At 41.2% G+C, this 14,243-nt stretch overlaps 1 protein-coding gene across 2 annotated transcripts in view; it reads right to left on the reverse strand.

Moving 5' to 3' along the window:
- Window positions 1-2,820: 2,820 nt before the first annotated feature.
- The window catches only part of SLC17A8 (solute carrier family 17 member 8), a 39,188-nt gene continuing 27,765 nt past the window's right edge, over window positions 2,821-14,243 (reverse strand). The window contains exons 8-12 of one of the 2 annotated variants that reach the window (XM_019514999.1): window positions 10,537-10,686; window positions 9,412-9,544; window positions 7,216-7,326; window positions 5,137-5,264; window positions 2,821-4,532 (exon numbers count right to left, since the gene is read on the reverse strand). In XM_019514999.1, coding sequence (XP_019370544.1) covers window positions 4,194-4,532; window positions 5,137-5,264; window positions 7,216-7,326; window positions 9,412-9,544; window positions 10,537-10,686 — 861 coding nt within the window. In that variant the 3' untranslated portion in view covers window positions 2,821-4,193. The remainder of the gene's footprint in view (window positions 4,533-5,136; window positions 5,265-7,215; window positions 7,327-9,411; window positions 9,545-10,536; window positions 10,687-14,243) is intronic. The other variant, XM_019515000.1, reaches the window with a different exon arrangement.

A 14,243-nucleotide genomic window follows, 5' to 3' on the forward strand; every position in this document is an offset into this window, starting at 1 on the left:
CAAAAATATGAGAGTAAATACATTACTTCCAGGACAAATTGCATGTGGTAATTATAAATGCAAAGTTTACCAGACTAGGCAATAAAGCTTCATTTTTATATTGTGTCTCAGATGGCTGTTATTTAATGCTTGCTGTACTGAAGAGAATAAAAGCCAGTTCAATAATTTACAAGTAAATGAATTTTACAATATAGTAAATAAAGAACAAATCATGTTAACACTGCATCAAAGTTACAATAAAATTTGTGTTCAGGTGCCATTCAGTGTCAGGGTTGGGTGTTATAAAAATGGCTCTTTAGACTCATTGTTTTCCCAAATCTGATTTAACAACAGCATTTCTAGGTCATGAACAACCTAGTTAATTTGGGTTATTCACAGGAAGTGGCTGAGGATTTTTTTTTCTTAAGAGTAATTTTGTTCCAATCCAAATATCTACAGCCAAAGTGACAGAATCAGGCTGGATAGGGAGAAATGACAGTTTCCTGGGTAAGATTCCAGAGGGTGCTGGGAGAACAATGGGATGACCTGCAAGTCAGATCCATGCCTCTCAACTACAGAAGTCAAGTGGAGAATTACTCCCCAAAACCATGTTAATGCCCCAAATTCTGGCTTCAGAAACTGTTAGCAGAATCACTCTTGAAATTGGCTCTCTTTTAATTATTGCCTTGTCTTGAATTTTGTGGCATGACTGATGAAAAAGGTTGTGCCATAACAACTCCTACACCAACTGGAGTCCTCACAGCTGATTGATCCCAGTAACTTCTATGTTAGATTTGGGTGTGCAGTAGTATGCATACAATAAAAACTGCAATGTTTATGTTGTTTACTATGGTATATAAATGGAGAAAAACTTCCAAAGAGGAAAACAACTTTCAGCATCTGTGGATGTTTCTGTATTAAGTTATACTAAACCATCCCAAATCATCACATGGAAAGGTCCTATCCTGACTGCTGGCCTTGAGAACATGGACACATGACTTCTGTCTATGAAGTCCAATATTCTGCTTTGGAAACTGGTTAAAATTTTCAGCCATAAAAAGTCTCAATTGCATATAGTGGCCAACCTATTACTTTTCGTATTCACTTGTTTGAAGTGACAAAATAGGGTCTCAAGTCCCACTGAAGTCACCCTCAAAGAATCCTCAACTGAATCAGTGTGATCTGGCTGGATTAACAAAATTACATTGCAGAGCTCCTAGCCAAATAAGTTATATTGTAAGACAAGTCAAAGTTGCTCATGAACTCAATTATGTTCAATCTATAAAATCAAATAATAATTATGAGTTGTAGTTGGACTGCTGAGAAGTTCAAATCTGTTATTTCTCAGCCAAATTACATTAAGATAGACACATATATTAAACAGTTTTGTAATATTACTGTTCCATATAAAAAATAGTTGCAGTTGCCACAGATTATGTGATTGGACACAGGAAGGGAAGCTGTCTAAGCAGGGAGGAATAAAAAGAGAGGTGATGCTCTAATAGAGAAGCTGACAACCTTTTAGAGCAGCAGGTTACTGCTTGCAACCGAGCCATTGCTGTGGCCTGCAGCTCCCCTCCACAATGCTCAGGCTACCTGCTTCTGCCTTCACTTGTGCCATGTGCCACACACCTCTGGCTACCATGCCCAACACCAATGAGGGGGGTAAATTTGGTAGTGGCAGTGAGCAGCATGTGCCATAGAAGCAGAAGGGTGACATCAGCAGCTTGGTATAGGGGAGAGAGACAGGACACATCTGGCCAAACTGTGTGTCACTAGTGCTCTATCACTGCTGGCCATCTCCAAGCACTTTGCAGGCCAGATATGGCCCATAAGCCATAAGTTGCCAACCCCTGATTTCATAAGATGTGGTGGGCACTGCGAGAGAGTTTGAAATTACTTGGTCTAACTGTAATCTATAATGTAACCACAATGTTTAATTTAATACACCATGACCCTAAATTCTGAAATGTTGATGATGCACAGGGGGGAAAAAAAGAGTATTTTTATAGTTCTAAATTTAGTCAAGGAATTTGACAACTCAACATCTTAAAATTCACCTGAAAGGACTTGAAAAAGAATAAAAATGTGTGAGGGTTTTTCTGTTGTACTCGAACAAATTACTTGTAGCTTTCTACAAGTACAGATTATAGCAGCTTTGAGAAGAATCAGCTTAAGTATTGGCATTAATAGATAAATCTCTATTGAAGTGAAAATGGGGGTAGATTACTGACAATACCAGAGGATTTGTCCCATCAGCCTTCATCTGTTTGGTTAGATATGCATGATCTAGATTAGATTTTGCTGGTTATGAAAGCAACAGAAAAGAGTTTGGCTGACCTCTTTGATCCAGATTCTATTCCACCTATTGGTCATGTAAGTGGATTTAGACACTTAAATGTGATTGTAGTCCATCCTGTTGAAGTTCTGATGAGCCACTAATGCATCTACTTTTACAACACACTGTCATCTTATCCTTAATAATGAGTCACAGAAAAACAACATGGAAAAGAAGGACCCAGTTGCCTTTTGTATAAACAGTTTTTTTCAGGGATTTGTTCCTAATAGATCAAATAGAACCTTTATGCCCTAGAGGCCCCCTATGGCTCTACTGTTATATATGGCAGGAGGAGAAGTCATCCATGGATTATATGGTTGCATATGAATGGACCTACAGTACACAATTTCACTACAATAACATAGCAAGTCAGTGTTCAGAATTACTGTAAATTTCTAATCTAATCATATACATTACATTGGCTTTACAAAACACAACAGAACACTGCATAACAACGCTGAATCATCACATAAAACATCACAAGACTAGATGGGATAGTTTTGTTTGATTTTACTGAGACATTAATCCTAAACAAATGAAACCATATTTTACTGAAATTCTTTTCTCAGGAAACAATATTATTGCCACAATGAGCCTTTGAGTACAGCTAATGATTTTAAATGATATAGCATGCTCCATTGTAACCTGGTAGAGTCCAACAATGGTAGAAAACGTCTAAAACCATTTTATAATATCAAACGTACTGATGTCAGAAAGATATTGTTAGAATATCTGATAATGGGGCATTTCTTTAAATAGAAACCCCTTTACACCTAATATGTACTGTACCTCATGCACAGTGATGGAGAGACAACAGCAGTACATAGAAGAGGTTTAGACCCAGAACTGCAGACTTCACTAATGTAAGTCATTTCATCCATGTAACAAAGTGCAGTTAGGGGGAGATCTATAAGTCTATCCAAATTTAATCCTAGAAAAATATATTTAAAGCACTTTACAATAATGTACTGAGTGAAAAGCTTATCCTGACAGGACTACAATTTTCTTTCATAAGTGGAAATAATATTACGTCACTAATGATGAATGCGAAGATGATTTTTGTTTCAAAAGTATTTTCTTCATGTCAACACAAAATCTGTGGAGGGAAAAACCTCAGTAGTACCTATTGTATTGCCTTATCCAAACTGAGTACATCCGACATAAAAGAACAGGCAGTCAGTCTCCATGAACAAAGCACCGCTGAAATAACAGCTTCAGTGACCTTGGTTACATATTCCTCTTTCCACTGTTGAATGACTATATGTAACAACATTTTTAAAATGTCATGAGTTTGCTTTTCCTTCAGCTTTGATTGCTCAGCAGGAACCTAAAGTTTGACCATGTATTAATTGATTCAGCCACATCACATACAGCATCAAGATCCCTAAAGAGTCATGGTACAGAATCCATTTATGAGAATGTTCTTCAAGGATGTCCATGGCCAGACTTCAGGTCAATGAGTTTCCTTGTGGTCACACATGATAGCAGCAAGAACTGTATTCAATCACCATGAACCCCCAAATCTACCATAGCTTTGTCCTTTTTCATATTCAAATGATATGAATTTGAATTGCCTACTCCCACAACAAGACACCTGCACCAGTGTAGAACTCAGCTGAAGCTAATAGGGTCTGCATTAACAGGGGGTCCTCCAGTATGGGTCTGGTTGCAAGAGCCAGAACAACATTTGCCATATCTCCCTTTTATTAGCCCTTTACTACACAACAAGGAGAAAATTACTACATATTACACCTAGCCATTTGGCAAGATTTTCCATGAATGAATAAGAAAATAAATATGGATACTGCCTGGTTTGGGGGTGGTTGCACAGGAGGGGCTGGGGCACTTGCCACACAAACCATATATTTTTTAGGTATTATGACAGATCTTGAAAATTTCCATTTTCATAATGATAGGAAGTCTGTTCTTCTATGTCCTGTGTTACCTGCTTCTGCTTTCCCCATTCCTTTCTTGCTATTTCACTGTTCTGACTAGTAGCGCCATATGTTTTCTTTTGATTAACAAAAGTATCACTGTTCAATTCCGTTTCTTCAGCCAATTCATCTTGATCGATGATGCCACATTTATCTTCACTGAGGTTTTCAGGGTCAGCCCATTCTTGCTTTTCTCCAGAAGCAAAAATAGCGTAAAAAATCACTCCACTATAGTGCACGAGGGCCGCTATAATGAAGACATTTTGCCATTCTTCACGAGTCTGAAAGAATTATATAAAGTTTGCAGTGAAAAATATATTCATGACTGGATGAGAGAAAGAGTTAACATCTATTTGTGATTACTGTCTGATTTCTCATTTTGTAGACAAAATATTTTAAGAAAATAATTGTAAAGGATATTTATTTTTCCTCCATTATAACTAATAAAATATCAGATGGGATTTTTCTCCTCCCAGTGGGATTTCTCTGCAGAATATAGAGCTCTCCTGGAGTTAGAAGGCTACAGCCTCTACCTTAGGTGTTCCTGTGAGGTGGCAAAACCCACCTTAGACCAGTAATGACTTTGAAAACACTTTACATTACGCTGCAGAGAATTTCCCAAATAGATCTCACTTTTAACATGGGGTATTTTCCAAATGGCTCCTAGGCTTTCAGCAAGGGGCATAATATAGCCCTAACCCAGTGCTCTTGTGGAATTTTAGTGACAAATGTTCACACAGTGACACCAATTAAGGATTTGCCCCCTACCTTTTACCTGAAGATCAAGAAAAGACAGGGAAAGAATTAGATTTTCATAAATCTCTGAAATGGTTGTATTCTTATATGCCATTCAGTCCTTTCTAGAAACATGTAAGGATGCTTTACCTTGTGTTTAGTCATCGCACCAACAATGAGTGGACACACCATTCCTGACAGTGTCCCCACTCCATTGGAGATCCCCATGAGAATGCTGGCATATCGGGGAGCAATATCTAAATGGTTGACATTAAACCCTGTACAAACAAGAGCAACATGTGTGATGTAGTTAGAGAAAGAATGGGGGAAAGGGAAAACTGTTCTTTTGCTGTTATTAGCAAAGTAAGCTGAGCTTCATTCCTTTATCCCATTTCCCTCTTCTTTAAACCTTTGCACCTATACCTTTGGGGCATCATACCAAAGAAGAAACATGGTATGGCTTAATTTGACTACTTGATCAATTCAAGCATCAGTGCTTCTGGTCTCCTCTCCTACGAAATGTGCACTCTAAACTGATTTTTTACTTAAAGAATTAATACTGCATAATTTCGATTTTCTTCTATCCCTTAACGTAGGGACCATTTTTCAGAAATCTCTCTCTCACATGGTCTAGTGACAATTTACCAAAATAACAGGCACCAGAACATAAACAAGTAGCAAGATAGATTATACTTGCTGTAGATTTCTATCAGATAAATATATAAGAATGTGTCAGAAATTAAAACAGCAATTAAAGTGGTTATCAACTATAGTAATACCACAGATTAAAATGGCTATACATATGGGCTACATATTTCTCTGCAGAATATACATATGTGCTACAGAAAACTACAGGAAGCCATGTAAATTTCAAGCAATTTTTTCTCACAATCTAAGGATATTGTGACCTTGAATGGTTGAATAATAACCAAAACAAAACCTCATCTCAAGAAAACTCATTGTGGCCCCCAGCATGTCACGCCTAAGATGTGATTAACCACTTAATCACATTTTAAGCAGTTACCAAGCCACATATTAATGTGGCTTGATAACTGAATGCAGTCTTAAAAGAAGGAATAAGCCACACAGTTATTACACAGAATATGTCTAATAACTTTACAGCTGGCTCCTATCTCGCCATTATTTGAACGTGTGCCCAGGCTGAGAGCGTATCAGTCTCCAGAGCTCATGGGAGCCCTTGACTCCGTTCACTCCCAAGGCTGAGAGTGCCAATCAGCTGATTGCTGCTCCCAGCCTTGGGGCCCATTGGAGTCAAAGGCTCTGATGTGCCCCTGAGGCTGGGAGTCACAATCAGCTGCCACTCCCAGCTTCAGGGGCCTGTCAGAGCCCTTAACACCAATATGCCCCTCAGCTGGAAGCAACAGCAGATCAGGGCTCTGGGACACAGCTCAAGTCAAAGGCTCCACTGTGCCCCTGAAGCTAGTAGCCTCATCAGCTGACCAGGGCTCCCAGCCACAAGAGCTTGCTACTTGCTGGTGTAGGGGGAGGCCAGGATCAGGACACCAGGCTCCTCCTAAACCAGGAATATGGTGTGATGGGATCTCATTCTTAATCCCATAATCATGCCTCCTGCTAAGCATGTGTGGCATGGCAGGAAATGAAATTGTGGGGATCACGCATCAGATCCCATTGCACCTTTAACTGCACATCTGCTAGGGGCTAGTACCTGGAAATCCTATGCTCCAGACCTTCTGCTAGTGGTACCAAGACATTTTTTCCCCATGGATGCATTATTGGCTCCTGTACTGAAGGAATGAGAACTGGGGCCATTTGCAGGTCAACATTTTAATAGCAATAGTGTCCAAACAGCTGCAGAGCTCAGTTGGCTACTAGATGTGCCCATGAAGTTAGGGCAAGGAAAAAACTGACAGCTAGGAACAGGCAGCTCAGAGGAATTCAAAGACTCTCTACAAGTATCAGAGTTATGGAAGCTCTGAATGATGGGCTATTCTGTATTCTGTTAGAGTTAATATAATAAATGAGAGCAAATTATTATTCTTAGATAAATGTATATTGTAGTATGAAGAGTATGACAATATTGTAAACTAAGGGTGAAAGATTCAGATCTTCACAAACTCTACCTCTTGTACAATTTATTATACAGCAACTACAATTATCAGTATGTTGTGGCAGGAAATAGGAACTCCCCACAAGCAGCCATAACTGCCACAACCAATCCAATGAGAAAAAATTATCAGGCAGTTTTACCTGAAATAGCAAAGCCGCTAAATCCTACTGCCAGCACCAAAAAGGAGATAGCCACACCTTTTGTATGAGAGAAACCAACTACCAAAAGCAAAGTTGCTTCCATGCCAAAACCTGCAAATGAAACACAGAAACAAATTTAAGTCTATACAATATATTGATTAAAGAGACAAGAAAGCCTAATGAGCTAAAAGAGTGAATTGCCTCCATGCATAGCTACCACTGAATCCAGTTCCCATTTGTTGTGGGCTTGCAATAACATTTTAATATTCAGGGTTTGTGTAGGTGGGTTTTTTTAATTCCTTGTGTTTTCCCTACTGTTATATGAAAGACACAAACAACCAATAAGGGAAACTAATCCCCAGATTATACAAAGGGAACTGCAAAAGTACCTATGTTCAAAGAGCTGTCAAATGTGAAATTAAAAAAAAGGGGGAGAAAACCTCACTCCTCTAATGCCTCTCAGTGATAGTGTTCTGAAATGTTCTTCATAACAGCAGCAAATGAATATTTTTCAGACAGAAGAGTGACACTAATATTAATAAATCATCAAGTATCACAAGAAACTTCCCCTTTCTTATCCTTAGTATAGTATTTAAATTACTTTATTCTTTTCTACTTAGTGCCCCATCTCTCTGAAATCCATTGACAGCTTATACACCTCTGAGTGGCGCAAGTTTCTAATTGTTATAAAGTAATTTGGGGCAGCTCCTGGAGCTCTTAACCCCAGGACTGTCCACACCAGGGGTGGGCAGAATGCAGCCCACAGGCCAGACGTGGTCCACCAGGCCATTCTATCTGGCCCGCAGGGCCCGTAAAAATTTAGAAAATTAATATCTATATGCCCTTGGCTGCCTGTCATGCAGCCCTCAATGGCTTGCCAAAACTCAGTAAGTGGCCCTCCACCCAAAATAATTGCCCACCCCTGGTCCACACACTAACACCTTAAAGCGGTTTTAAGCACTCGTTATGCAGCTCAAAGTTCCACCAAGCCAGGGCAGGTTTTTCCCCGATTCACACTACCCAGCTCCTGTTTCATTAAGATTTGGTCACTTCTCACAGAGGTGCTGCCCAAGTTGAAGTCCTCCAGTATCCCAGGATCTCTTGCATCGATAGAGCAGGGAGAGAAGTCTGTGCTGGCTCACCAGCCCTCTAGTGGCAACTCACAGCTCCAGCTCCTAGTCCTGCCCCTGCTGACCAGGCCTCTAGTAGCAAGTCACAGCTGTGCAGGTGGGGGCCAGTCTGATGAGGTTTCTAGACTAAGAGTGTGACTGCTCCAAACTCCAGGCTACACCAAACAACATTTGTGTAGTTCACAGCATAAGGTGCAACAAGGCCCAGTGCCAACCTGCTTGAAGGAACTTCCAGAAACTAACATCTACCTTTGTTAAGAATTAGTGTTTTTCAACTTGTGACATAACAATTCTTCATCTGCCTCAAGTATTGGTGGAACAGAAGCAGCTTCCAATGATCAGTTATTTTAAGAGTGCTCCCTAAAGATGTAAGGGCAAATTCAGACCTCCCCGAGACAAACAAAAATCTTCATTTACATCATCCACATTGTACTTTGCATATTAGGATAGAAACAAAAGAACTCCCAGACCAAAATAGTTTCAAGGCCCATGACATCAATTTTTTTCATCTCTCACTAGAAAAACTAAACACCCCTAAAAATGTATTTTTAGTGAAAAAAATATTTGTTTATTTTACCATTCTTGTTTATTGTTCTTACCTTCAGGTGTTTAGTTGACTGGAAATAAATTTAGCTAACAATGCATAATTTTTACAAGTTAAAAATAATAATGAAAAAGCTGGAATACTGCAGCTTTTCTGTTGGGTTTTTTTTTCCTGTGAATATTCAACTGAGAAATTCTGCATTGCTTTCAGGTGCCAGCTACTTTTGTTGAAAATGTACAGACACTCCAGAGGAACCTTTATGAAAAACTATATCTAAAGGGGAAAAGATTTTCTAGAGACCATAGTTAATAGTCTTACGTATCTACAAGTTTCCAGTAAGGACTAACCACATGACTAAAGACTTCCAGAAGAAGAAGATCTAACAGCATTGCATCTATAAAGACTGGATTCGGAAGGAATACAATTAAGTTGTCTCTTATTACAGTTAAGTGTGAACGAAGATGTGATCTTCACCTAGATTTCAGTGTATTAATATGACATATCTACAGAATTCAACAGTACCTCCACAATTCATGACTTTTCTTACAGTGGTAGTGGTTAAAATCTTCCTACTTCGTAACAAGTCAGCTAGCTGCCCTCCAATGGGTACAATAATTGTCATGACCATATGAGGAACCGCAGACAAAAGGCCAACCTGAAATTAGACAAACAGCTGTGTGTAAGCTAATGTCTTCCCTCATTTTCTTTATCGTTTGTTCAGCAATATTCTCCCTGTAGAATGTATTTTTGAAATATGAATATTAAAATGGGAGATTTTTAACTATCTGTCTTATAGGAGTTGCCATTCTGGGGGCTGGTGAAACCACTACTACACTTCCCTCCCGCAAATCTACTCCTGTGTGGGTGCATATGTTGGTCTGGAATGACAGGCAAAATTCAAATAAACAAAGCTACTTATTCTTTACAGCACCTGTGCCAAGGACAGAATCAGCATATACCCATAAGGTTGTGGCTACCATTGCTGAACTGGCAACAGGAATGAACCAATCGCAAAGAAAGCAGTGCTCATTTTGGCCTCAGATAAGTTGATTATTTTTCAGGATTACACTTGTTTTCAAAATTTATTTTTTTTAATATAAACTGTGGCTTTAGAAACTAGTTGGATTAAAGTTCTTCTGGAACAGTTACTTTTCAGTCCTCCTCCAAATTCTGACCTTGTGCAGTCCTATGAGTTTTTGCATAAATCGTCCATCAACCTAGAATTTAATCTGGGGGTTTCTAATACTTGCTGTGCAATTAGAAAAAGGAGAATTTGAATGAAAATTATTTTATGAGTATACAACAAAGCTCCTACTAATAATTACATGTGTGCTTATGTTCATTTTATGTATGTGTTTTCAATAAGGTGATTCTATTTTTTTCTTTTTTTTTTTTTTCTTTTTTTTTACTGATAGGCTCTTTCTTAAAAAAGTTGGTCTTTTTTAGTTCTTTGTTTCTGCTTATAATTTTATGCTAATCAAGTGGCATTTGCTATCAGAAATTATCTTTAAGATTCAAGAATACTAGAAGAGCCCAATCCTGCCCACTGACATGAAGTATCTTCTACCCTTGTTTCAACAGGAGTTGGGGACTCAGCACCAAATGAGATCAATCTCAAACCACAAGAGGTTCAAGTCCCATATTTACCTTACTTATTGCAAATCCAAAGACCTCTTCAAAGTAAGCAGGCTGACTTATAAGCAGCAAATAGAAGGTCCAGCTTCTACAAAAGTTTGCCACAATGATTGCATAAACTGGCATTGAAGTGAAAAACTTTTTCCAGGGAGTACTAAATCTCTAAAAAAAATAAATAAAATAAAATAAAATAAAAAAAAAATAAAAATAAAAATAAAAAAAAATAAAAGAAAGAAAGAAAGAAAGAAAGAAAGAAAGAAAGAAAGAAAAAGACAAAATTAAAGACTTTTTTGTATAGGTAAAAACAAGGACCATACCAGAGAGCTTGATTTTCTTTTAATTTTATCCCAGTGCAAAGTCCATTAATGTCAGTGGAGTTCCTACTGGCTTGCTTTGGTGCAAGCAAGTAGAAACAGCTACTGGATTTGCATTTGAGAGAAGGTTTTTCAGCTATTCAACTATTGTTCTGTATGTTACAGTTCTATCAGCAATATTTTTTTGGTGCTCTGGGACCCCAAAAATAGTATGATAAAGTAACTTGAGGGAAAATTAATAGATTCCACACTTTCTGGTAGGATTCAATCTGATGACTTCCATACTGACCATATTTTGAAAAAGTGTGTTCAGCTACCTCTGGGCAGTCAGGCATGAGGTAACTAAGGGTGTCTGTACACCTCTGGGGTGAGGGCAGGCAGAGGCTCTCAGATGCTCCCACCAGCATTTTGAAGCACAGGGACACTGAATACACAAGATGCTGAAACTGCTGAAGCATGCCACCAGTCTGCTCTGACGTGTGCTAATCAGTATGCATCTGAGCAGGCATCAGGTACATGTGTAGGTGCCCTAAGTGACTGAAGGGTGCCAAGTTAATTTAAATTGTGATGTGAATAAAAGAAGTCCTTGGTAGAAGATAAAAAATTTACTCGCATGTGGTTCCTATTTATGCTTCAAAAATCTATACTGCAGGAAACAAAATTACTTCAAAACCATGCCTGGCTCATAACAAAACTCAGCCAAAAGAAAAACTACTATAATCCAGAAATATCTCTTTCTTCTTTTTAAAATGGCATCTATCTTATGTACCTGTTCAGTCTTCTTGCTAAAGCCTGGTGTGTGACTTCCACATGATTGTATATAGGCTTGGACCATTAGTGTTAAGCCTTGCATCTTAAGGGAGAAATTGTGGTATTTGACATCATGTGTAACTGAAAGTGTGCATATCCAAAGGTGACTAACATTATCCAGTCACTATGGCCAAGTGCAGACATTACACTTTTTCTGGTTTAGGTGGTCAGAAACTGATCTAAAATTGTAACAGACCAGAAGTTCAACACCCATAGACCAGTTTAAAAATGACCTGGATAGAAGTAGTATCAGATTTAATTGGTTTAGATTAGACTGGTCTATCAAACTTCTGTCCCAGATGCCCTCCTGACTCAAGTTAGGTTGCAGTCCCCCAGCATCCCAGCAGCCCTTTTGGTTTCCCCACTAACTCCCCCTCACAGGACTGGACCCATCTCTACACAGTCACAAAGCTGGGGTAGCAAAGCCTCTGCTCCCTAGGCTCCCTTCCTGCACTTGTCACTGGGGCTGGGTGGGGCAGGGGGCCCCACAAACCTTGCCCCCCCCAGCAGCCAGTATAGCTGGGGGGGGGGGCATGTGGTAGGGGCTTCCTCCCTCTCCTGCTGCCTGACCAGCATAGCTTCTCTCCACAGCCCTGCCCCGGTGCCAGCTGTCACCAGGGGAATGGGAGGAAAGCAAAGGCCACCTTCCCAAGCTAGAACAGCTGGGGGGACCATGTGGCAGGGGGGGGCTCTATTCCCCACCCCCCACCTGACCGCTGCAGGCAGGAGCTGTGACTCAAAGCTGCACAGCTGTCTGCTGCACCAGGAACTGGGGATGGGGGGAACGGAGTCCCCCACCATGTGAACCCCTCCAGCTTGCTGGCTCAGGTCTGGAGAGGGTCAGGCCAAATCCACACAGCAGGAGGTCCACTCCCTTCTCCCCCCTAGTTCCCAGTGCAGCAGACAGCTGCATGGCTCCTGTCAGGCCAGGAACTAGGGGTCGGAGGGAGGGAGGGAACGGATCTCCCCCCGCCCCCCCAGACTTGAGCCAGCAAGCTGGGAGAGCCCATGTGGCAGGTTCTCTGTTCCCCCATCCCACCCCCAGTTCCCAGTGCAGCAGACAGCCATGCAGCTTTGATTCATGGCTCCTGCCTGCAGCTGTCAGGTGGTTGAGTGGATGCAGGGGGAGATGCAGCCCCCCAGACCTGAGCCAGTAGGCTGGGGCGCATGTGGTGGGGTACTCCATTCCCCAACTCCTCTCCCCCTGCCCACCCACCTGAGAGCTGCAGCCAGGAACTGCAGCTCAGAGCCACACAGTTGTCCATTGCTCCAGGAACTGGTGGTGGCAGGGTAGGAGCAGAGCCCCTGCCATACAGACCTGGCCTGGCATGCCCATACCCAAGTCAGCAAGTTGGAGGCCCTCATTCCCCCACCCCCTGCCCCCAGTTCTGGCACAGGACTGTCATGTGGCTCCAAGCCGTGGCTCCTGCCCAAAGATGTCAGGCAGGTGGGGGAAGGCGTGGGGAACGGAACCCCTCACTGTGCAGCTCCCCCCCCACCTTCCCCCCAGCTGTTCTGGCTGGGTGTGGGGGGAGCAGATCTGCACAGCAGGGGCCTCCACTCCCCCCACCACCACCACTGGCAGGCAACCACTAGCAGGGGAGGGCAAGGCTAGGGAGAGATTTTGTGCTGGCTTCCCACCCTCCCTGAAGCTGACAGCAGGGGTTTGGGGGGGGAGGGGGTGCTGGCAGGCAATCAGGGATGGCCCCCACTTGGATGTGCTTGGCTGCCCTTGGCAATCTCCAGTACTTTGGGAGGTGTATGGCAGTGCTCCCTGCCTTCTGGCCTCGGCCGGTGCAGGTATCTACTTGCCTCTCCCCACCATAAGGCAAACATATGTTCCCATCATTCTTGATCCAATCTATGCAGCTTAGAGATACCCATATACATTGGACTGATTCTGCCGTGGGCTTTTTGAATGTCTGTATCTAGCCTATGATTTTTAACCAAATCCCTGAGATGCAAAAGCAAGTTTGGGTTAGTTTGTTACAACTGCTCAGTAACAGAAACCAGGAAGAAAAAGGTTATCAAGAAATAACTTCTGTTATAAACGGAGGGAGCTAGGTTGATTGCAGTATGAATTTTGGTCTTAGGTTTCCAAGGTGTTACTAGTAACAAAACTAAAAATGGTGTACAGTTTTAAAAAATTGGAAGATTTAGGATTTGTCTAGACTGTGTCAACAATGGGTCTCAGGGAGAAGAGAATTGAGCAGGAGGGCACTCCTGACTGCAAAAAGAACTTCTATGACATTAATAGAAGGTGTAGGCAGAAAAAGGAACCTCTGGAGTCAGTCCCTGGTCCAGATAGCTCCACTGACATCCTTTTTTGTTAAGTTAGTAGGATTGCTTACATGTGAGATCATAATGTGTCTCCTTAAGTTTAGGTATGATTAGGACCCTAGAGCTGAAAAGACACTGAATTGTGCAAGTGGATTAGGTTTCCATATTTGAATGAATGGGGCAATTCCTGCAGTCCTTACAGAAAAAAATCCTCCCACTGAGATCCAAAGGTCCATCAAAGTTCTAAATAGTACATCTATCACTGAGCTCATGCAAAGTTACTATAAATGACAATCATCATCAAAGTCTAGATAT

The sequence above is a fragment of the Gavialis gangeticus genome, unplaced genomic scaffold (genome assembly GCF_001723915.1).
Source record: "Gavialis gangeticus isolate Ggan-Ray unplaced genomic scaffold, GavGan_comp1, whole genome shotgun sequence".
In the NCBI taxonomy this organism is placed as follows: Eukaryota; Metazoa; Chordata; order Crocodylia; family Gavialidae; genus Gavialis; species Gavialis gangeticus.